At 43.2% G+C, this 25,830-nt stretch overlaps 1 protein-coding gene and 1 pseudogene across 2 annotated transcripts in view; one reads left to right on the plus strand and one right to left on the minus strand.

The window, feature by feature from the left end:
* IMPA2 (inositol monophosphatase 2) overlaps positions 1–6,621 on the plus strand; it is a 70,920-nt gene extending 64,299 nt beyond the window's left edge. Inside the window, exons 6-8 of one of the 2 annotated variants that reach the window (XM_075530008.1) lie at positions 4,384–4,492; positions 4,899–5,050; positions 6,124–6,621. In XM_075530008.1, the coding sequence (XP_075386123.1) occupies positions 4,384–4,492; positions 4,899–5,050; positions 6,124–6,164 (302 nt within the window). In that variant the 3' untranslated portion in view covers positions 6,165–6,621. Of the gene's footprint in view, positions 1–4,383; positions 4,493–4,898; positions 5,051–6,095 lie in introns of both variants that reach the window. The other variant, XM_075530007.1, reaches the window with a different exon arrangement.
* A 10,905-nt stretch (positions 6,622–17,526) lies between these two features.
* LOC142424059 (WW domain-binding protein 11 pseudogene) lies at positions 17,527–25,323 on the minus strand (annotated as a pseudogene).
* Positions 25,324–25,830: the final 507 nt, after the last annotated feature.

A 25,830-nucleotide genomic window follows, 5' to 3' on the forward strand; every position in this document is an offset into this window, starting at 1 on the left:
CCTTCTTCTACAGTGTGCCAAGGAAGGTCTGGCACTTTATGTGTTGTTGTTAGGTGCTATCACTTTGGTTCCAACCCCTGTGCCCAACAGAAGAAAACACTTCCCTGTCCTGTGCCATCCTCTCATTTGTTCCTACACTCAATCCATTGCTGCAGCCATTGGGTCAGTCCGTCTCACTGAGGCCTTCCCCTTCCTTGTTCAAGGCCCCTCTACTAAGCACAATACCCTTCTTCAAGGACTGGGCTTTCCAGACAACATGTCAGAAGTCTGTGAGACCAAGGCTCACGACCCTTGCCTCTAAGGAACATTCTGCTCGTCCTTCTTCCAAAACAGATTTGTTTGTTCGTTTGGCAGTCCACGCACTTTCAACACCATACCTCTTGATTGTGTCATTCTCGGCATAGTAAACTATGTGTTTGATTTTAAATGGCCAGTATCAGTCAATCTTAGATAACTAATAACCGGGTTATCAATCTTTACACATTCTAATTCATTTTTGACAACTTCAGGTTTTCCAGATTCATACTTCATACATTCCAAGTTCTGATTGTTACTCCATCTTTGCCGCTATTTCTTCTCCATGAGTTGTGCGCATTGATATGTGGCGATCCCAAAGGCCCTCCCACAGGCGTTACTCCATTCACGTCACCTGGTCAATTTTTCTTTGAGAAAGCAGCTCCTTCTCAGTCACATTACCCCCCACCCCCACCCCAAGCAAAACTGTATCCAGCATTATTAGCTATTATTTTAATAAGCAATCATGCGGTTCTGGCACCATCATTAGCTGTATACAACAACTCTCAACCTCCCTTCTTCAGTGGACTACTCAAATCAGAAAGCCCCATCAAACCCAATGACGTCTTCACCCGATGCCCTGAACCAGGAAAGCACAGAGTGAGGACTGACATTTCACCTTCAGCATGTGGTTGAACTTTTCCTGAGTAGCCCCTGACTTTCAGAAAATGAACCCAAATGGGAGATTTACCAAACCGAGATTCACAGTCTAGAAAAGGAACCGCTACACTCTGGAGGGATGCCACGAGGAGGGCGCCTCTTGAAATCCAGATTGCCGGGTACGCTAACAACCAGTGTTTTGAGGTCAGGGCCCGTTAGGTCTCTGGGTTTATGGAAGTCAAATCTGTGCTGAGGTCTGTGGGGGAAAAGAGGATCGGAGGATGTAAAAACAGATAATACTTTTTGTGTCCATCTCACAAGGCATTTGGGTCAAGGTGGACAAAGTGCATCAGTGTCAGGGGACCCCTCCTCCTGGGAGCCCAGAGGGAGCCTGTCACAGCTAGCAGGGCAAGGTGCCGTCCCCACAGCAATCCAGCTGTAGAGACATCCTTTAGTGACGTTCACCCTCCCCCGCCAAACCCCCTCAAAAAACGAGCCAAGAAGTATTCTGTGTGTTAACAGCAGAGCTAAAAATTCTGTATTTTTATAAAACTTGATAAAAATTAGTGTTGTGAACTGTTCAGTCACCAGAAGTACACAGTTATCAAAAAAGCACCCTCTTCACTTGGCAGCTCCAGCACCTTCAGCTTTCAGTGCCTGCTCTGTTTTGACATCTCCATTTCCTGCAGGGCAGTCCTCGCCGGCGTCAGCATTCCTCTTTTCCTTTGTGGAGAGTTCCTTCACTCCCTTCTTGGCAGGGGCCTTTTTCAGGCTTAGGCTCTCAGAGGAGCAGGTTTAACAGGTGCTCTTGCAGAGCTCCTCTGAGGTCCATCTTTCACCTTGGCTTTGCCTCCCTTAGCATCCCCTTCGGCCTTTTCTCCGCAATCACCTTTTCAGTGCCATACAACTCAGGCGGCCAACCTCAGGCAGAGACTGTCTCTGACTGTGTTCTGCTTCCATCCATCAGGCCTTCAGCACTGACCATGTTTCCAAGCTATGCATCAGGGATTCACCAGCCACTTACTCTTAAGTCGGCGGCCGATTCCTTCTTCATAGTCTGTGCTTAGTCTGGATGCTCCACGGAAACCGGGTCACTTTGAGTGACCTTGTTGGCATTTGAAATGTCTGTGACATAGCTTCACAACATCACACAAGCCACCGCAGTGTGACAAACTGACAGACAAGTGTTGGCTTACTGTAGGCCATCCCATAGTCGATTCTTCAGTGAACCTATCAAATAGGCTATTAGATACTTTGCTAACCTCCTGCATTGAAACATTGAAGGAAGCAGGAATGAGTGGGGAGACGAGGTCCTGGGGATGGTTTATAATGGTCAGCAATGGTTTATAATGCCGTAGACATCATCTCAGCAAGCCATGATGAGTGAGGGTAATATCATCAACTGTGGGCAAAACCGCTCCTTGTTGTCCTGATCATTGAGTAACTCACAAAGATGGAGTGGCGGCTTCAGAGAGGGGTGTGTGAGTTGTCAGGAACAGTTCTTTGGAGCTCCGGGGTCCAGTGTCCTTATCCTGATTTTGTACTCACGTCCCCGCCACAGCTTTCAAGATCCCATTTTTCCCAATCAGTACTTTCACATCCACCTTCAACCCCATGCAACATGTTAAATCCAAACTCTGGATTTCATTCCAGTATTATCCGCTCTGTTACCAAGAAGGCTTTCGGTCAGGGCACTCGTGGCAACTTTCAGGACCTTCAGACAGGATACAGCCATGTGGCTCTTGAGGCCCTAAACTCATCACGCTGTCTTGTGAAAGTCTGACCAACCAACCTGTTTCTTTATACTTTTCACTCTGATAAAATTGTAAAATATTTAATAAGCAATTACTTAGAGCCTTGCTTCTCACAATTATGTATCAGTTCTTGGCGATGTTTTGCAGACTGCTATTGCCACCTCACACCAGGGATTAACAATGCTCTCTTTAGTACTGGAGGCAAAGTTATCAGTGGCTTTAAGACTAGACGGACTTGAGAATCAGTTTATAAAATGCATTTTGCTTTTTCTAGAACCACTCTCAGTGCCAGAAGTAAAACCCCTGCAGCTTCTATATGTTACAGAGTCTAGCAAGTCCCAAATCTGCAGGGCAGATGCTTCTTCAGACGCACAGAACGGTAGTGGCTGACAAACCCAATAGTGGCAGCTCAGACAGCAGACTCACAGTCTGCACAAACTGGTGAATCCAAGTTTGACAAGTACAATGGTGGGCTGCTGCCCCTCGAGCTGCGTTGGCTAATAAGTCCAAAGGTCAGCAGGCAGTATGGCAGTTGCTGACCAAAGCCCCTCGATGAGAGTTAGATGCAGAACCCAGAATGAGCCCAGAGCTAGAGAGTTTTGCCAGGACATCCATATATATTCGATTTAAGATTATATCAAGTCAGGGCCGTGATTGGATTAAGGATGCTATATCCTATCCTAGTCCCCTTATATTGAATAAGGGCTTTAACTTGAGGAAGGCTGGTACATCGCCCTATAATCCTATCAGATCAGAGTCAATCACATCAAATCTTATCATGCGGAACGATTACATCCCTTCATAACTGCCAAGCCAGAGAATCACGGCTCAGTCAACTTGACACTCAACTCGAACCATCACAGAAGCTGACTGTGTACAAGCCTACAAAGCATTGGGCCCGCTGATGGAGTGATGTGCTGTAGTCTTGGCTTTCCCTCCACTTCATGGAGTGATTTCTTTTTGTTCCTTGACCTCACTTGGTGAGGCTCTTTTATGCCAGAGCAGCAAAGCCTGATGCAACATGACCCAGCCGAAAGTTGGCTGTTTTAGTCTGTTAGAGTGTATTGAAAAGCCAGGATGGACTTCTTATTGATCCTCCAGCAGCCCTCAGGCTTTCTGGCAGTAAATCCTCACCATGGCATAGCTTCTGCTACTTCCCCTTTGAGAGATTCATAACCCCTTCTTTTACGTTGAGAAACTTTCCTACTGAAACATCTCTTCCCAAAGACACAATTATATAAGAGTTTCTGTATCTACAATGGTATAGCTATCAGTGTAATCATGTTAGTTAACATTTTATAAGGAGAGATTTAGTTGATGAGACGTTCCCCCCTCCCCAATTGCTATCTTGTCCCTATGTGGAGTCATTTGCTTTGATTGGCGATTGAACAATGTGAGGTGTTACTTTCTTCAGGGTTCTCTAAGCAATCTGTGTCTGACAAAGGATTCCTGAGGAGAGATTGGCTAAGACCTATCCCCTTAACACTCAGGAACAGAGAGCAGCTTCCAAGAACGGAGGATTGACATCCTTAATTTTTAGTATAGCTACCAGAAGAAGAAGAAAAAAAAACACCCAAACTGTATTTATAGCATAAACCACCCCCAAATGATATATATTCTGAGAAAAAAAATAAGTGGTTGATCTTTGACGTTTGCTTCAGGGAAAACCCCAACCATTCAATTTGAACCAACAAAGCTTAATTTTCCTGATTATGAGAAATTCTTTCTTTTACAGATCTCTCCAAGGCCTTAGTTTTAACAGAAATTGGTCCCAAACGTGACCCTGCCACTCTGAAATTGTTCCTGAGTAACATGGAGAGGCTACTCCACGCCAAAGCTCATGGGTATGGATCTTCTATTCTTGGAAGCCCCTGTGACCAAAGGGAAATTTTCCAAATGCAAAACTTGTTAAAACCTTCCCATGGATTTAAAGGGGAGCCTGGAGCTACATGAGCAATAGACATGGCAGAACCTCCTGTTATGACTTTAGATATCATGTGACCCTGCCCTCAGCCCAGTGATTGATCATCTCAGCTGGGAAGCACAAGTAGCCAGACAGCAAGATGGGCAAGGAGGGCTTTTACTCCTTCGCTGTCTAAGTTTGGCGAAGGCAAGTAACTGATCTCAAGCCATCACCAGTGGAACCCCAGCGCTGAGAAACCTTACTTGAAGATGTATCACAGCATACGACTGGGCTGCCCTTGAATGGGCGCAGACAACTGCTGAACTGCCTCTTCCGTTCTCCTCCAGGGTCCGTGTGATCGGGAGCTCTACTTTGGCCCTCTGCCACCTGGCTGCAGGTGCTGCAGATGCCTACTACCAGTTTGGCTTGCACTGCTGGGACCTGGCTGCTGCCACGGTTATCATCCGAGAAGCCGGTGGGATTGTGATAGATACATCCGGTGAGTCTTCCTCTCTCAGGCGACAGTGGAGCAGACACTAAGGCAGGTAAAGCCACCCGTGCAGTGGCCAAGGCTCACACATGGCTAATTTTCTCCATGTCCTATACCCACGAACCACTACCAGTGAAAGTTTCTATCAGTGAAGCACTAAGCAAAGGCATCGTAAACGCTGTGGGCCCAACATTGGACTGCTTTTTCTTCTATCCCTTTGGGACTACAGGAGACAACATGATCAGCATCTGCTGCCTGGAAAATGGCAACATTACACGTTGAGATAACATTTCGACATTACACATTGAGATAACATTTCGACACTGTGACTAGCTTTTAATGTTGGATATATGCAGCTTTTAATGTTGGATCTAGGGCCTTCTATTCCTGTGATTTCTATTTTTTCCTTTGAGAGGCCCTGAGGCAGCTAGCAGATAGGTACAATGATGAGGGGGGTTCAGCGTTAGGTGTCAAGGTGAAGTGGGCCAGTCTCACACTTACCAATTTAGATACTGACTTTCCTTTGTGGCCCCCAGGGTCACACAGCTTTCCCTATCTCATACACCCCTTGGGGAGAGGCGGGGTCTCGTGCTGTACCCCCCTCCCCCCACGGTATTATGCTGGTGCACAGAGACAGCAGCAGCACTGGCAGGTGGTCAGAAACGCCGTCTCCAACCTACACCGAGCCTGCAGTCTCACAAGATTCCCAGGAAGCATGTGCACATCAGAATTTGGGAAGAACTGTTTCACCCTATGTGGATAACTGAAAATTTGATTTTTTACCTCCAAATATTGAACACAAACCCTCCATTCTCCTAGTAAGGTTCTCTCTGACTTACCCAGCTAATATGATGTCTGAGTATGCTCCGATCAGGGATACAGCAATGATGAAATGCTTAACCCACACCTTTGACCTTCTTAACATCATGACTATCTAGGGAAGCTGGTGAGAGCTCGAGGTGTGCAGAATGGTGGCATGAGCTTTGTTCCTCCGTGTGTGCTTGTGTGGTCAGCACTTCCAGTGATGCACAACTGTCCCCCCTCTCGTCCTCAGGTGGGCCTCTTGATCTCATGTCTTGCAGAGTGGTCGCTGCGGGCACCCGAGAGATGGCAGTGCTCATAGCTCAGTCCTTACAGACTATTAACTATGGGAGGGACGATGAGGAGTGACAAGGAGCAGACGACTCAAAGAAATGCTGAAACAAGGACGGGCCACCCTCTTGGACTCAAGAAAGACCCCACCCTTTAACTGCTTGCTCTTGGTGTCAGATATTCGGCGTGTACTTCATCGCCCCAAAGGGAGATGTGCCACGCATGTGGCCGTCTTTTTGAATCCGTGGATTTGGTGTATGCCTGGGTTTTCTCTGTAATCTCACTTAAACCTTTTCAGGTTGGTACAGGTTCTTCTGTGGGGGCCCAAACCTAGCTCTTATATGGCATCCTATTTATGATTCTGCCTTGATTTTTTCCATGTAAATCTCAGGTAATAAAGCATTAGCACTGCTAATAAAGTGGATTCATTCTCAGGCTCACCCCCATTGTGCTTACGAACACAATAAATCAATGTCATGGCACAGCTGGCCTGGTCCCTGTCATGAGTGTTTTGCTCCCAACCGACAGCGTTCAAGGTTAGGCTCTCTAAGAAGGTATGCATATGAAACCCAGAGAGATAGCGTTCTTATTTATCCCATGGTGCTGGTAAGCAAATTTACTTCAGTAGTTGTGGATCAAACTAGTATTCAAATCCAAGATATGGACGGAGACATTACAAAAGCACAAAGCGCTCAAAAACAGATCTCTGAAATGCCGTTGTTTTGTGGGTTGTTCATGAGAAGAAATTATATTTTCTGAACACTTCCTTTTTTAATTTAAGAAGTGGACTTGTGTGAGAGCATAATTCTTATCAGGAAATAAATTGACTCACCAGGTGTCTTTTCTAAAATTAGAGTTAAGAGAGTCAATCTTAAACCAGAGAGGAAATTCCAGGCCAAGTCTAGAACTTTCTCTCATATGCCGAACACTTCGTTCCTAGTTTGACCTTACCAACAACAAATATGGAATATTTTAAGGGTCCCTCGCTCGTATCTGCTATCTCTGGCCTTGGCAATTCCTCGGGGGGGGGGGGGGGGTGAGGTGGGGGGAGTTTAAAGCCATAGTCATTTGAGTGCCAAACTGTGAGCTCTGGTACCGAGTTTAGTGTACATCAAGAATAGCTGATGGAGGTACCTTGGTTGGTGGAGTAGTTTGGGCATTGGTCTGCTTAGAAAAAATAAATGTCAGAAGTTGAAACCCAACACTGTAGGCTATATTGACACTGACTCTGAGCTGGTCTTTATTGCCCTGAATGAGCTTGCATACACTATAGTGGAGATGTCACTCTAAAAAAATGTAAGGAAGTTTTCCTTAAAACCTACATGTAAGGAAAAAGAGAAACGTAAAGAAAAACAATTCCAAAATATGATGATAAAATGTATGTCATTTTCAATAAAATGAATAACATAAATGTAATCTGGGACTTTTAGGACATCGATGTGAATTAGTGAGCATAAATGTTTAATGCTTAAAGATAGAGGAGGAATGTGTGGGAGGCATAGAAGAAGAATGCTGGTTCTGAATTCAAGTCTTTATTCTCTTTTAATTAGTTCTGTGCCCTTGGGCCATGTTTTAAAGGAAATCAAGGCCTGAAGTTTTACCATAAGAGATCTCTAGGGCTTTTCTCAGATTCAGTGGCAAAGAGCCTGTGAACAAAGTGAGTAAATGCTGTGCCTTGCCAGAGCCTGGCTAGAAAAAAGAAGAGTGTGTGTTCCCAGCTGTGGTGTAAGGAGATAAATTTTGTTTTCGTGAGATCTGAGTTATTTTTGTATATGGTTCCATTGATCTCCTTTAAATATGGGAAGTATGCTTTAGCATGTTCTGTAATAGTTTCCTCCTTAAAGAAACAGAGCCTCCACAGTGTGAAATCAGCGGGCTGCCACTCGGAGCCCTGCCCCCACAGAAGAGCCTTCTGGGCCCCTCTCAGGGCAGAGTCCTTCCCGGGTCACACGTACAGTCGTCTTTGAAGAGGACTGTGCTCCTTTTGTTGTGGAATAGCTTGCTAGTCATTTTATGGCTTTTTTAGCTTTAATTTAATTTAGTGAAATGTTACAGTAAATGTGATTACCGTATATACTCGAATATAAGCCGACCCGAGTATAACCTGAGGTACCTAATTATTACCTGGGAAACTAGAAAAACTGATTGACTCGAATATAAGCTATTGGTGAGTTTCAATAATCAAAACAAATGAAAATAAAATTACTAAAAATTGAGACATCAGTGGGGTAATGTATTTAAATATTTATTTTAAATTAAAAACATAAATAAAAGGACCAGTCATTTAACATTAGTAAACCAGCACAGTAAGTGGAAAATAGGTTCAACAAAAACAATAAGGTATCAACAATGATATCTTAAGAGTACTATTCCCTGAGCTCAATCAGCAACCAAGCTAAAATGTAAAGAGTTAAAATCTTTCAAAACTGGATTCCTCATCATCATCCGTATCCCAATGCAGAGCTTCAGCTGGTGTGAGGTCATCATAGACACCGTTCTCACTGAGATCGCTGTCATCAAAAAACAAAAAAACCGAACAATACAGGAAATGTTGAAAATCAGATCAGGTCCAACGTGCATCTGAAGTGGGATCAGTTGACAAGGTTTTAACCATCGAAGTTGGGTTTATCTTGTATGATCATCTCTCCAGTGCTCTCTGTTTAGTAAGTACTTTCCTCCCATTTTACTACTTCCTTTGCATCATCAGAGGAGATCACCAGAGGTTATTTCCTATGTAGTTCCCACTGTCTTCCATAACCTTCTGTAGCCATTCTGACAATTTAAGCTCTGATACTATTCCCTCCTTTGGTTCAGATGATGGGATTTACAGTCCTTCAATGGCTGGTGATGGTGTGCTTGTTCCATGGGACTTAGTTGACATCTCACTTAGATGACTGCTTGTTTGGGGACAAGCCTTTAAAACCCCAAATGCCATTTTATGTGATAGCCAGGCACAATCAAATTTCTTCCCCACGTTAGGTTAATATCACCCATATCTTATGAAAGCTTCTTTAACAACTTGAGGGAATGAGTCACTGGGCCTGGAGGCTTTGGTCCATGGTTGCAGGGGACATGGAGGTCAACGACATAGCATGTCCAGAAAGACAATGTTCCCCATTCTAGATGATGTACTACTGGAGTCTCACAAGCAGTTGAGTGGCCATCTGAGGTGCAACTTTGGTCTCACCATATATGGAGGAAAGACAGGTAATGAAAATTGAAAACATGCAAACAATGAGTCCAGTGGACTAATAGACCATGCAAACATCAGACTTTCTGACCCGGCAATCAGAAGAACTAGATAGGACCCAACTACTACTTCCAATTGCTCTGAAAAGCATCCACAGCAGAAGATCTTGGATACAATGTGAGAAAAATGTGGTGCAAAACTCAAAATTGTAAAAAAAGAAAACCAAACCAGAATTACTTGGTTGCATAGAACTGAACTCACTGTGGCTCAATTTTCAGACAAACCATCGATGTATAAGGGATGGTTACATAACCATAACATGAGTGAGGTGCACATGCCATAGCATAATCTACCATGTGAACAGGGCAGCGTTTCCCCAAGGACAGAGTCCAGAAGGTGTAGGGCAGGAGGGATCATCACAGGAAACACAGGGTGGACATGGAATAAATGATGTTGCATGTGACATGACACAAGATGTGTTTGAATCGATGAAAAGAAAACCGATTTACTCTCTACACCTTCATTGCAATTTACAATAAAAAGTTTTCTAAAAAGATCCTTCTGCAGAACACTTACTTGTGTGAACTTAAAAGTCAAGAAATCGCAGCTCACCATTCCATTTCCTTACAGAATAGTGTTCACCTAATTCTCATGGTTGTACTTCCCCAAATGCTTTACTTTTGTCCAATAGTTTCCTTTTGTTAAAAGAGTTTTACTCGGAGCATCTTGTGAATGGGGTTCTTAGGTGCTATTTGAATCATCGGCGATCCAAACTCAGCAGGTGAGAGATGTGGCATTCTACCTCTGAAGATTTGCAGCCTTGGAGACCCTAGGTGGCAGGTGTACTCTGTTCTATAGGGTTACCATGAGTCTGAATCAACTCAACAGCAGTGAGTTTGGTTTATCCTCTAATCTCAAATTATATGTAAAAAAATTCAAATAGACCAGCAGTCAGGACACATGGATTTTGGGTCCCAATTTCCCCTTAGGGTTGCTGTGTGGCCTTGAAAGGTTTATGATTCTCTGTACCTTTGGTAAAATATGTAAATCTGAACTTGCCCTACCTATTCCACAGGGATAATACGAGGATGCCATGGGAGAGTATATCTATAAGTATCGAATGCAGTGAGATATTAGATAGTATATTTTCATTATTAAATACTACTCAAGAATAAAATGGACCATTATAACTTTCATTTCCACATGGCATTGTCCAATGCTAGAAATATTTAGTTAGTCAGATTGTACCCCACTTAGACTGACTGCCTGCTTTTTAAAACCATTTACAATCCATGCTAAAATTCTGCAGGTAGTCTCAAAAATAATGTCCAAAGCTTTTTTCAATAGTAAAGAATACAACACTTCCATCTTTATGCTTTTTACTATGTTGGCAAGATACAAGGAGAAGATACTGTGAAAGCATCAGCCAAGAGTGAAATCAGTGCTTTCAAAGGATGGATGATTGAGAAAAGCATGGCTATGAAGGTCGCATCTCTGTAAAACTCTCTTCGGACAAAACTTTTTTAAAAATGAGTGGACAAGGCTCAAGAACTTGAGTTCTGAATATCCCTGGAAGAATAGAAACCTCTACCAGATACAGCCTGGTATTTCAATGGGAAGAACCAGCATAAAGAACCTCCCCCAAACCAAGGATTCCACACTGCCCAGACCAGGCACTTAGAGAGCCGCCCCTCCCACAGTGTTCTGGTTGTCAGCAGAAGAGGAGCAAAGTCTTCACATTTTCCGCTCACCCCACCAAGAAAGACACTAGCACTTCAACTCAGAGGGGTGGAGGCCGCTCTGGGAGGGGGGGAATGTGACTGAACTCAGGTGGGAACAGTCCTAGGTTCCATGCATTACATGATTGAAAGAGTGGCAGCCCATTCTGCCTTCCTGGCAGACAGGAGTGATTTACACAGGCTGGAAGCTAACTCTCAACACCTAGCTGGAACTCTTGGAAGTGGATATGTCCTACAGAGGGTGATTGGGCAGGAAAACATTCAAAACATTTGTATTCAGAGAAAACAATAATTATTTGGGACCTAAAGGAAGCAGGAAGTATACAAATGACTTTCAGCATATCTTAAATTGGCATAACTTGAGGGAAGAAAAATCAGATCTCAAGTTAAAATATTGAAAGATTTTATAGGCAAAACTTGAATGATATAGAAAACATCAAAAGAAGATGGAAAGAATACATAGAATCAATGTACCAAAGTGTAGTATTCAACACTGCAGCATTTCAGAAGGTAGCATGTGAGCAAGGACCAGTGGTGCTGAAGGAAGAAATTAAAGCTGTACTGAAACTATAAACCAAAAACAAGTCTCCAGAAATTGATGAAATACAAATTGAAATGTTTCAGCGAGCTAAGGAAGCACTGGGAGCACTCACTTGTCTGTACCAGGATATTTGGAAGGCAGCTACTTTCCAACCAATTGGAAGAGATCCTTCCTTACTTATACCCATTCTAAAGAAAGGTGATCCAACAGAATGCTCAAATTATAGGAAAATATCATTCGTATCACATGCAAGTAAAATTCTGCTGAAGATCACCCAACAATGGTTGCAGCAGTACAGTGACAAGGAGCTGTCAGAGGTTCGGGTCTAATACAGAAGAGGATGTGGAACAAGGTATAACATGCTTGATGCCAGATGGATCTTGGCTCAAAGCAAAGAATACAAGAAAGATGTTTTATTGAGTATGCCAAGGCATTTGACTGTGTAGACCATAAAAAACTGTGGATGGTCTTGAGAAGAGCAGGAATTCCAGAACACTTCATTGTGTTCATGCAGAACTTGTACATCCATCCAGATGCAGTTATGCAAGCAGAACAAGGGAATACCTCATGGTTTAAAGTCAGGAAACGTGTCTGTCAGTGTTGTTTCCTCTCACCATACATATTCAATCGGTATGCTAAGCAAATAATCAGAGAAACTGAATTATATGAAGAAGAATTTGAATGTGGCATCAGAATTGGAGGAATTCTTATTAACAACCTGCTATATGCTGATGACTCAACCTTGCTTAGTGACAGTGAGGATGAATTGAAGGACTAGCTGACAAAGAGAAAGGATCGCATCTTTTAGTATGGATTACAAATCAATGTAAAGATGACCACAGGCTTCTCAAATGGAACAATAGGAAGCATCGGAACAGTTGGAAGAAAGTTTGAAGTTGTCAGAGATTTCCTCCTGCCTGACTCCACAATCAGTGCTCCTGGAAGCAGATCAAATGATGATGCATTAAATCTGCTGCCCGTGACCTCTTTAGAGTATTGAAAAACAACCATGTTACTTTGAGGATTAAGGTGCATGTGTTAGGTTGGGTTGACTAGAGAAACAAATGCAGAGATTCTCGTGTATGTAAAAGAAGGAGCTTTATCTAAGAGGTAATTGTATATCAGGAAAACATCCCAGCCCAGTCCAAGTGAAGTCTGATACTAGTCCATAAATCTGATACTAGTCCATAAGTCCAATTCTAGTCCATAAATCCCTCTTCAGACTCAAATAGCCATAAGCAATAATGCAAAATGCAGGAAGATCACAGGCTGGTAGGTGCAAAATCTTGTGGGTCCAATGGTAGTGGGGAACATCTCCACAACTCCTGCAGCTCTCAACATGACTCATCATCAGGAAGGTGAAGGCACAGAGAGTGGGTGGCCTGCCTCCAGAAAGTCATTTATCTTGGTGGGACCTTCAAAGGTGGTCATCAATCTGCGACCTGATTGACAGGCTAAACTCCACTCATATTTTCTTATAGGTGCCATGTTGCCAAAAACAAAAACTATCACAGTTCACCTGACCCAAGCCATGGTATTTTTAATCGCCTCATATGCATGTGGAAGTTGGTCATTGAATAAAGACAATGCATTTGAATTGTGCTGCAAAAGGCTATTGAAAGTACAATGGGCTGCTAAAAGACAAACCAATCTGTCTTGGAAAAAGTATGAAGAGGAAGACACTACAGATGGATTGACACAGTGGCCACAACAATGGACTTTAGCATAGGAACAATTGTGAGGATGGTGCAGGACTGGGCAGTTGTTTCCTTCTATTGTGCTTCAGGTCTGTTGTAGTTACATAATCTGTTGTCAGTTTGAGACTTAAGAGTGCAGGGGTGGGGTTTAGCCTGTCAGTCAGTGCGCAGCTTGATGACCTAATTTGGAGGCACCATGGAGATACATAGCTCCCTGGAGGCGGGACACAGTCTCATTCCCTGCGAGACATTGCTGGCTATGAGCCTGATAGAGCTGTGCAGATGCAGCCAGAGCTCTGGAGCCAGATGAGCCATGTGGAAACCTCTGTCAGTGCTGAGATGCTTACACCGCCACTGGATCCATAAGACTTTCCACCCACTGGCCTGTGATCTTTTTGCATTCAGTGTCATTGCATGTGTTTCATGAGGCTGAAGAGGAATTTATAGATTGGTATCAGATGTAGGGGCTGATATCAAACGTATGGACTCGATCTGGACTGGGCTGGGATGTTTTCTCAATAATCAATTGCTCTTGTATAGAAAGCTCTTTTTGGACACATATGAGTGTCTGTGAATTTGTTTCTCTAGTCAACCCAGACTAACACAAGGTCACAATGGGTTGGGACCAATTTGATGGTACCTAAAACAACAACATCAATAACATAGAGGATGTAAATGGATTAAATTCACAATTTAGGAGACTGGCTAGCAGAATAGATTTTTTTTAAAGCCAAGAAATAATTGACATATAAAGCCCCAAACAGACTATAAATCAAAGGATTGAGAAGAAAAAAAAATAGTCAAGTTAATGGTAGCTCAAAGAAACCTAGAGTCATTGTTTCAACCATTGGGTCAATCCTTCTCATTGAGCATCTTTTTCTCTGCCCTTCTACTTCACTGTGTTAGTCTGGGTAGACTAGAGAAACAAAATTCATAAACATTCATATTTATATAGTTTTATATAAGGGTACTGGATCATTAAGCATCCCAACCCAGTCCTGTCCAAGCCCATAAGTCCAACATCGATCTGCATCTCACAAAACACACACAATGATGCTGACTGCAGGAGGAAAGCCAAATCAGTGAACATGTAAGCATCTCAGTACTGGCGGGGTTCTCCACACGGATGCTCCAGCACTCAGGGCTGCATCGGGGTAGGTCCACGTGGCTTCTCAGGGATGTCTTTCAGGAAGTGAGCCTTGCCAGCTGAGGCAGCAAACTAGCTAAGGCAGCAGCAACTGATCTGACCATCAGCAAGCAAGAGACCAGACAGGCGAGGCTCACCGAGCCATTTATCACTATACCCTTCAATTAATCACACCAGTGTTTATTGGCCAGAATGGCACAATAAACCTTAACTATCACATTCACCAAGGACAATATCTTTCTACAGGGACTGATCTCTCCTGAAAACATGTCCAAAATATATGTCTCACCATCCTTGCCTTTGAGGAGCAAAGCGCTCTTGCCGTACTTCCCAGACACATTAGTTTGTCCTTTTGGCAATCCGTGGTTCTTTCAAGATTCTTCACCACCATTCAAACACATTGATCCTTCTTCAACCTTTCTTAGTCAATGTCCAATTTTCACATGCAAATGAAGCAATTGAAAATACTGTGGTTTGGGTCAGGGGCACATTAGTCCTCAAAGTAACATCTCGGCTTTATAATATTCTAAAGAAGTTTTAGGAAGAAGATTTACCTAATATCAAGCGCCTTTTGATCTCGATTGCCTCTTACATCAGTACTGATTGTGGACCCAAACAAAACAAAATCCTTGAACATTTCAAACTTTATTTCTCCATTTATCTCTCCATTTATACTATCGGTACATTTGTATAAATGCCGGTCTTCTTTACATTGAGTTGTAATCCATACCGAAAGCTATAACCCTTTCCCCTCATCAGCCAGTGCTTCAAGACCTCACTTTCAGCAAGCAAGGTTATGTCATTAGCATATCACAGGTTGTTAAGTCTTCCTCCAATCCCGATGCCACATTCATTCTTCTTCATATAATTCAGCTTTTCTGATGATTTGCTCAGCATACAGGTTTTGATTCGTATGGTGCGAGGTTACAATTCTGACAGACACTTTTCCTGATTTCAAACCGTGCCGTAATTCCTTGTTCTGTTTGCACAACTGCCTCTTAATCCATTGCAAGTTCCGCATGAGCAAAATGAAGTGTCCTGCAATTCCCATTCTTCTCAAGGCCATCCATAGTTTGTAATGATTCACACAGTTGAATGTGGTGGCAGAGTCAATAAAACTCAAGTGAACATCTTTCTTGTATTCTCTGCTTTGAGCCAAGATCCACCTGGCATCAGCCCTGCTGTCCCTTGTTGCACATCCTCTTCTGTATCTGGCCTGAACCTCTTGGCAGCTCCTTGTCACTGTAGTGCTGCAACCATTGTTGGGTGATCTTCAGCAGAATTTTACTTGCATGTGATACAAATGATATTGTCCTATAATTTGAGCATTCTGTTGAGTCACCAGGGTATAAATAAGGATCTCTTTCAGTTGGTTGGCCAAGTAGCTGCCTTCCAAATTTCCTGGTCCAGGTGAGTGATTGCTTCTAGTTTTCATAAGCTTGCTGAAACATTTCGATTTGTATTCCATCAATTTCTGGAGCCTTGTTTTTGACTAATGCTTTCAAGTGCAGCTTGAATTTCTTCCTTCAGCATCATTGGTTCTGGATCAGAGGTTGCCTGTGAAATGGTGTAATATTAACTAGTTCTTTTGGGTACATTGCTTCTGTGTATTCTTTGCGTCTTTCTTTGATGTTTTCTGTAGTGTTCAATATTTTGCCCATAAGTCTCTCAATATTTGAACTTCAGAATTGAATGTTTTCTTCAGTTCTTTCCACTTAATGTATTGTGGGTGTTACAACTTTTGAGGGGTGGTAGTGGTAGTGGTAGAGAGAAATTGATTTCTTAGAAATTTTCTCCAGTGCCAGTAACCCACAGAAGAGTCACACTACCAAGTATGCCTCCCCTGATCAGACATTTCAAAAGAAACGAAGGGAAAGAAACGGGATGAACAGCCTGTGGAAGACACTGGATGTTAGCAGCACTGATTGAATAACCAAATATATTTTTTTTCAATTATCACCATGATGGGAGTTTATTAGGGAAGTTAACAAGCCAGAGTCAGAAAACATTAAGAATACAGTCTTTTGTCCACAGCAGTACATCTCCCCAACCAGGAGCCAGATATCTCAGCTTCACAATCACATGATAGTGTAGTCTCTTGTCTGCACGGGCCTGAAAGCCCAGCTGCTGCTATGCCTTGCTCCTCTGCACAGTTTCAGGTCTCCTTGCCTCCCCTCTGCTCCCACCACAGCATATCCTCTACCACTTCAGGCAGGGATTTCACTCTTCCTCTTTCATGGCCTCAGGACTTGACTCTCTTCCTGATTCTGAGATATTTCTTTATACGGAGGTGTTTTGTTTGGTCTCTTTCTTTCTTTTTTTAAAATCATTTTACTCATACAACTCTTATCACAATCCATACATCCATCCATTGTTTCAAGCACATTTGTAGCCATCATCATTCTCAAAACATTTGCTTTCTACTTGAGCACTTTATATCAGCTCCTCATTTCCCCCCTCACTCCCTACTTCCCCCTCCCTGATGAACCCTTGATGATTTACAAATGATTATTTTTGTCATACACTGTCCGACGTCTCCCTTCACCCACTTTTCTGTTGTCCATCCCCTAGGGAGGAGGTTATATATAGATCCTTGTAATCGGTTCCTCCTTTCTACCCCACTTTCCCTCCACCCTTCAGGTATCGCCACTCTCACCACTGGTCCTGAAGGACTCATCTGTCCTGGATTCCCCGTGTTTCCAATTCCTATCTGTACCAGTGTACATCCTTTGGTCTAGCCTGATTTGTAAGGTAGAATGGAATCATGAGAGTGGGGGGAGAAAGCATTTAAGAACTAGAGGAAAGTTGTGTGTTTTATCGTTGCTACTCTGCATCCTGACTGGCTCATCTCCTCCCCGTGACCCTTCAGTAAGGGGGTGTCAAGTTGCCTACAGATGCGTTTTGGGTTCTGCAATCTGCACTCCACCTCATTTACAGTGATATGATTTTTTGTTCTTTGATGTCTGATACCTGGTCCCTTTGACACCTCGTGGTCACACAGGCTGGTGTTCTTCCATTTGGACTTTGTTGCTTCTGAGCTAGATAGCAATATCTCATATACAATAAATTCTGACTGAGACTAAATTTCAGGTCCAAGTGGAGGCACCAAAGGTGGGCATATCATGCCAGGATGAGGTTGAGGGGTACCTGGACATGTAGGGAAGGAGCCTTGGTGGGAGTCCTTGGGGAGAAGGGCCAGGAGGAAGACCTGGAGGGGAACCTGGTTGTGGGCCTGTGGGTTACCCAGAGGGTAGTCCTGAAGGTGAAGGCCCTCAGAGTGCTGGCATTCCAAATGTCTCCGGACTGAAGATGCTCCTGGCGGTGGTCCAGGGGGAAGGCTCATAGGCAGTCCAGGTTGCACTTCAAGATGGTGGTCAAAGAGGAGGTGGCCCTGGCCTAGGAGGGGCTTGCATCTGAGAAGGAGGAGCAAACTGTGGAGGTGCTTGCTGCCGTGAAGAACTAGATGTGTCATCAGAGAGAGTCATCTTTAAGTTGCTTTTGTACTTGTTTATCTGCTTCAGAATAATCTTCAACATCTTATGAAAATTCCTCTACTTCTCCTCTCTCCTCTGGGATTTCCTGACCTGCTATTCAAAGCACCATAACTTGATGGGGTGTCAGCTCCAACGTGTTCTGTTCTTTTTTCTTCCTTGCTTTTCCAGGCATATCTGCAAATCCGACACTCAGACCTAACTTTTTTCTTCATTGTTGTCTCTCTCATCATCCTGGTGCACAAATTCATCAGGTCTGTCAGTCTGGTTGTCCTCAGTCCTGTCATCATGCGTATCTTGTGCCATGTCCTTGAGTAGCCATCACCTTCACTAGTGCTAGGAACTTCATCATGACCTGGCTGAACAAGTTCAGGATTTAGAACATATCTTCACCTCATTTAGGAATGGAACGATCTAGAGCAAAGCCCACTTTACAGCCACCCATCTGTAAGACTTGAGGAGGAGAGCCTGGAGGACGTCTAGGAGAGTGTCTGCCAGGGGGAAAACATGGAATGCCATATTCAAGAAGAGGAAGTATAGAAACTGCTCAAGTTGGAGGTCCATCAGCTGTGGTCTTCTTACGCATGGAGAGTGGCTGAGCACCAGGATGTGGAATGGCCTGGATCAAGGTCAGCTTGTTATTGGTACAGATATGTGCACCGATGATCAGAATGGACAACCCAGAAATACAGCCAGGCACCTACAGATGTCTATTTAATTTTTTTAAAAAAAGGACTAAAGCACATTAAATGGAGGGAGAGATAGCCTTTTCTTTTGAAAAACTTCATTTTATCAGGGACTCATACAACACTTATCACAATCCATACATACATACATTTTAAAATTTGTTGCCCTCATTATTCTCAAAATATTTGCTTTCTACTTAAACCCTTGGTATCAGCTTCTCATTTTTGCCCCCTTCCCTCCCCGCGAGAGATAGCTTTTTCAAGAAGCAGTGCTTGAAAAATTGGACGTCTACCTTCAAAAGAATGAAACTCTCCCTAAACCTCATACCATGTACACAATGAGCTTAAGATAGATTAAAGACCCAAATATAAACCCTAGAAGCATAGTAATCATAAATGAAACAGGAACAAACAAGCATAAATACATTACTAAACATAATGAAAAAACACCCACACTGTTGAGAAAAACAGAGGACCGTGACATTTCAAAACACAGTGATGGACATCAAAATATTTCATCAAAAGTGTAAAAAGGGAACCCACAGATGGGACAGCTATTTGACAATAATATATGAGATAAAGAGCTAATTTTAAAAGTCTATAGAAAACCACAACACCTTAATACGTAAAACACAAATAATCCCAGTCCAAAAATGGCACAAGGTATGAATAGACAATTTAATAAAAATGATACCCATCTAGTCAATAATCCTATGAAGACATGGCTTATGATCATAAGCTATAAGAGAAATACACTCTAAGAGAAATACATCATGCCAAACATTGATGAGATACACCTCAAACCAATACTCATACCAACAACAACATTTTAAAAACAAGCTAAATGCTGAAAAGGATGTAGAGAGGTTGGTATTGGTGGAGTGAATTTAAGGACACATCTTCTCAAGCATCACACTTGCGCATTGCTGGTGGGACTGCGGAATTGTGCAGCCACTATGGAAACATAACATGGAACTTCCTTAACTAAATGAAAATCAACCAAGATACCACGGGATCCAGCAAGAACTACTCAGTTAAACAAAATAGGAACAGATACATGCACATTCATGTTTATCACAGCAATTTCTATAACAGCAAAAAGATGGAAATAATCACAAACCTTGTTTGTGGAGGAAGGGGTAATGCACTGGTGCATAAGCCCAAGAGACTATTATGCATTCCTGAAGGTGAGAGTGTCGAACATATCCTGACATGGACAAATCTGGAAGACAGGACATTATGCTCGGCAAATCACTCTCATAAAGATAAATATTCCGTGACAACATTATTCTAAAGGAAGGAAAGGACACGAAATAAAATGACTTTCACACTAATGAAAAAGACTTTGAAGATGATGATGAGGGATGGGGGAAGGGCCTTAGTGATAGCCACCCCAAACTGGCAAGCCACAGAGTCTCCTACTTTTAACTTGGACCTATCTCCTCACACATCATGCATACACATACATGCCGATATCACCCCAACCCTACAGCTTTTGTAATAAACACCGAGGGAAAGAGGGAAGCGTGACAAACACAAGAAGAGGCTGTAGAGCTCCAAATTAGAAGGCACAGTGTTCAAACCCAGGAGAGTGTACAGGGAAGCTGGCGCGGAGCCAGGCCACCAGGACTCCACGTAAATAGAGAGCCCCAGAGAATCTCAACTTGAGTTCAGACCAGGAAGATGAGAGGAGGTAACACTGTGGATGATAAGAGCAAAATTATTCTGGCCTCTGAGAATAACAAGATCTGTAGGTGTGACTCAGAGCATGTGTTTATTTATCTATATACAAGAGGCAAACAACTTCCTTGATTACGTTTTTTTACTAAGGCTACTAGGAATGCAGAGATTTCTATTTACAACTCTTCACAGTTCCCAAGTCACCATTTAAAAATCTGGAAAGACATCTCAGCTCTCAAGAAAGCGACCAGACCTTGAAGCTTCCTGGGGTGCCTGGTTCCTGGTAGGTTCACTGGGGAAAAGCCCTCTCTGGAGCCAGGAGGCCTGCAAGGGAGACAGGTGGAGAAGTAGGTCAATCAGAAGGAAGTGCCAGACTTCCTGGAGAGAATGGTGACGCATCTGAGCTTTGTGTAGTGAATAGGGGTTAGGCCAAGAGTCATGTGTTCCAGGTGGAGTGAGAAAGCACGCCATGGCTGAGCGCGCTGGGTAGGGCAGTGTCACTGGAACAGAGATGATTAAGGATCCTGTGGCCACTCAGAGCCTTGCGCACTAAGCATGAGTCAAAAGGCACCCAGAAAACATTTGAAAAATAATCTGTCACTAATATGTGTCAACATCTAGTGGTGAGCTAGTTATGAAAATTTTAAGTGAAAGAAAATTCTTAGGTGCAATGTGATTCCATTTGATCAGTTATCCCTACATTCACTCATTCTTCTGTTAGAATGAATATGTTGACACATCTGTCCACAAAATAAGTTCAGGACTTTGACAATGTCTCCTGGACTTTTGTTCTGAATGATGTACCTCAGCGGCTGGTACCTTCAGACTCACCTGGCCCGTCTTCCCAAAGATGAGGACTTGATCCCAATCCCCAGTCCCGCCAGTGGTGCCAGCTCAATTGTCGGCCTTAGGGCAGATTGCAAGCCTGCCTGCCATTTTCAACCAGCAAAAGTAAAAGTATCGCTAAGTCAATTATCCAAGTCAACCTCCAGTAAAGGAAGAGGCCGTGCAAGATCATGAATTGCTCAGGTCAAATAGATGATCAATTGCAAAGCCACCTCTCAGGGACAGAATGTCCTTGGTTTGGAGACACTCCGCACAGGGTATGTGTTGTTCTTAGCTCCCGCAGGGTGGCCTCATTGCTCAGTGTGGCCTCAGTCAGGTGCTGGTGCCAGGTTCGCCAAAACCAAGATGATGGAAAGCTCTTTCAGCCTTATGTTCTCCCTGCCGCTATTTTGGGTCGCTGCACCGATTGCTGCTTCCCCGTCATGTGGTGCTCCACATCTCAGCACAGGATGTCAGTGAAAGGCCCGTCTTCCATCTTTGAAATGAAGGTGGCTTCTCATTTTCCCCACACTTTGATTTGGGACATTAACTGCATTTTTATAAGGACTTGCAATTCTCTGTATCCCCGCCCATGCCCCCATCTTTAGTGGTCATTCTTATCTCAGTACCTACATTTCTGGATGCTTCAGCACAGCCTGATCTACATCCTGGATTTTCCACTGCAGTTACTCAATTCCCTCTGGATGAATAAGGCAACTTTCATTGTCCACCTACCTCTCAGTCTCCACAGTGGTGGTGCATTTCTTGTCAACTCTAATTTATTCTCTTTTCTTTGATTTTGAGATTTATGCCTTTAGATGTTTCACAGTCATTTTAGTGAGTTTCTGTTGGAAAGAGGGATGAATGTGTGCATTAAATTCACTGTGTTGAGTCAATTAAGTCTTCTGATAGACTCTCAGGGCCTCAGTAACTCCATATTCTGACATGAAAGAATTCTTCCTTTTTCTGAGTAACCTTTTAATTTGACCTGTTTATGTGCTGTTTATTTGACCTACATCTTGACAGTAGTAAACCATTCATTGATGTTCTCCAATAGAACTTAGTCATTTGTATGCTTTCAAATAGGGCAGGCATGTATCAGTCTGTTATACGATGTCCTTTTCCATCTTCATAAAAACCAATTGTGTTAGCAATTATATTTCCTTCTTGAGAAAATTGGGATAATGACCCACTAGGGAAATTTAAGATCATCCAACAAGAGTTGCAGCAGTACATTGACAGAGAACTGTCGGAAGTTCAGGCTGGATTCAGAAGAGGACATGGAACAAGGGATAAGATTGCTGATGTCCTATGGGCCTTGGATGAAAGCAGAATATATGAGAAAGATGCTTATTTTTATTTCATTGACTATGCAAAGGTCTTCTACTGTGTTGATTATACTAAACTGTAGATAATCTTGAGAAGAATAAGAATTCCAGGACATTTCACTGTATGCATTAGGAACTTGTACATGGATCAAGAGGCAACGGTCCCAACAGAACAAGGGCATACTTCAAGAAAGGTGTGCATCAGGGTTGTATCCTCTTGCCATACTCGTTCAAGCTGTATGCTCAGAAAATCATTAGAGAAGCTGGATTATATGAAGAATTAGGATTTGATGAAAGGCTTATTAACAACCTTCACTTTGCGGAAGACACGGCCTTGCTTTCTGAAAAGCGAGGAGGACTTGAAGCACTTGCTGATGAAGCTCCAGGCTTGTCGCCTTCAGTGTGGATCACAACTCACAGTGAGGATGACAAAATCCGCACCACTGGGCCAATAGGTAACATGATAAATGGAGAACATATTGAAGCTGTCAAGGATGTGGTCTTGCTTGGATCCGCAATCAACACTCATGGAAGCAGTAGTCAGGAGATTAAAAGATGCATTGCAGGAGTTGAATCTGCTGCACAAGACCTCTGTAGAGTACTGTAGAGCAAAGATGTTGCTTTGAGGACTAAGGTGCACCTGACCAAGCCATGGTATTCTCCTTCGCATCCTATTTATGTGAAAGCCGGACACTGAGTAAAGGAGCCTGTACAAGAATGGATGCATTTGGATTGTAGTGCTGGAGAGGAGTATTGAAAGTGCATGGGCTGCTAAAAGGACAAAGGAAAGCAAGAGTGCTCCTTAGAGGCGAGGATGACAAGACTTCATATACATACTTTGGACACATTATATTGTCCAGTCCCTGAAGAAGGACATCATGTTCGGTAAAGTGGAAAGTCAGCAAAAAAGAGGAAGGCCTTCGATGAGATGGATTGACACAGTGACTGCATCAGTGGGTTAAGGCTTCATAGGATCCACTGTTAGGATGGCACAGGATTGTGCAGTTCCATTCTGTTGCATTTAGATTCACTATGGGTCAGAGCCAACTCGATAGCACCGAACAACAACAGCAGGGAAAATTCTGTGCCAGCCTCCTTGACTCGGAGCAGATACATTTCACCGAGATATCTGATCATTGAAGACACACACACACTCACACACACACACACACACACACACACACACACACACACACAGTAAGTTAATTAAAGTCTTTCTCAACTCACTGCCTTGAGTCAATGCTGATTCGCTGTGGCCCCCGTGGGTTTTGGAGACTGTAACTGTTTATGGAAGCAGAAAGCCCAGTCATTCTACTTCAGAGCTGCCGGCAGTTTTGAACTGCAAACCATGGGGATCACAGCCCAATGCATAATCACCATGCCACCAGGACTCTATATAAGGATCACACATATACTTTAGGTTTTAGACCTACACGTGGGACTTTTTATTTTGCTCCTGTTGTGTGACATCCTGGCGTCTTTGACCCAGCCTTGTAACCCTTTAGATCACGGGATTCTGATTCTCCCCTCCTTATTTCAATCACGATAGCACTAAGGCACCCAGATTGAAGCACACGTGTTTTACCCAAGCCCCTTATTTCACATCACCTAATCCCTGCTGTTGGGCTGCTAACCACAAGGTCACTAGTGTGACCCACCAGTGGTTCTTAGGAGAAAGACGAAACTGTCTGCTGCTATAAAGAATTACAGTAAGAAGCCACAGGGAGCAGTCCTACTCTGTCCTACAGTGATGTTGGGAGTCAGAGTTTACTTGACAGCAGTTGATTTTGTTTTGATTGACCCCTGCCTCATAGCCAGGTATTCTCCGAGCACACAGTAAGCCTGCAAGTCCATTTGCTGCAGGAGAAATGGGTATTAGAACAGGATGTGTTCACTAAGGACCTCTTGAAATTAGCCACCAGTGACCCCAAAATTGTTGCAATCACCTTCCAAAACCTGAGGGATGTCCCCACATTGGATCACCCTATAATCTTTGAGAAACAAAGTTGTTGTTTTTTTAAATCATTGTACTGGGGGCTCATACAACTCTTATCACAATTCATATATCCATCTATTGTGTCAAACACATTTGTACATTTGTCTTTTTAAAAAAATCATTTTATTCGGGGTTCATACAACTCTTATCACAATCCATATATACTTCAATTGTGTAAAGCACATTTGTACATTCATTTCCCTCATCATTCTCAAAACATTTGCTCTCCACTTAAGCCCCTGGCATCAGATCCTCAGTTTTTACCCCCCCACCCCACTCCCCCTTCCCTCATGAATCCTTGATCATTTATAAATTATTATTTTGTCATATCTTGCCCTGTCCAATGTCTCCTTTCACCCACTTTTCTGTTGTCCGTCCCTCAGGGAGGCGGTCACATGTAGATCCTTATATTGGATCTCTACATCCCTCTACATTCCCATTCACATTTGTACATTTGTTGCCATCATCATTCTCAAAACATTTTCTTTCTACTTGAGCCCTTGGTATCAGCTCCTCATTTTCCTCCTCGCTCCCCCCACCTCCCTCACAAACCTTTGATAATTTATAAATTATCATTTATAATTATAAAATATAAATATAATTTATAAATTATTTTTTCATGTCTTACACTGACCAATGTCTCTCCTCACCCATTTTTCTGTTGTCTGCTCCCCAGGGAGGGGGTTATATGTAGATCATCGTGATCAGTTTCCCCTTTATCCTCCACCTGGGGAACAAAGTTTTAGGGCATGTTAATGCAGAGAATTGCTACATGGTCTGGAATATTGGGGTGTGGCTGTTTCATAGGTGACACACATGGAGGGCTCGCACCTCATGAAGCACCAGGTTGCGCTCCTCCAGAACCAGCATTGTGCCTTCAACTGCTTGAGAAAGCCCTCTCCTCTGTACACTGATTACCTTTACTTGTGGGTATTCTATACACATTGAAGCTGTTCTGATCCAGTACCAGCTGGGGGCCCGACGATGTCCTTGAGCTGGGAGCGTGCATGCCGTGGTGTCTGCAGGAAGCTCTGCACTTATCCTAATGTGAGTGCTGCTCAGAAGCCTCCAAGCTGGGGACATCTTGAGCCATGGGGGACTGCCCCTAAGACCGTCAGTCCTCGGCTGCAGGTTTTCGCTGTATCAGATGGAGCGGACCCAGCACCCAGGAATTAGGACCCTAAGCATCACTTTTCTGTGATGTACTGTCCGTGTTTAACAAAATGGCAGCATACGGCAACATAGGCTAAAGTAAGGAGATGAAGTATAATTTAAGTCCAACAAGGAGAAAATAGTCATAAAACAAGTCCATCCAGATTTCAATCAGGTTTTGACAAGACATCCTTCCATCTGCCATCCATCCTCTGGCTGTAATAA

This window comes from Tenrec ecaudatus, chromosome 13 (assembly GCF_050624435.1).
Source record: "Tenrec ecaudatus isolate mTenEca1 chromosome 13, mTenEca1.hap1, whole genome shotgun sequence".
NCBI lineage: Eukaryota > Metazoa > Chordata > Mammalia > Afrosoricida > Tenrecidae > Tenrec > Tenrec ecaudatus.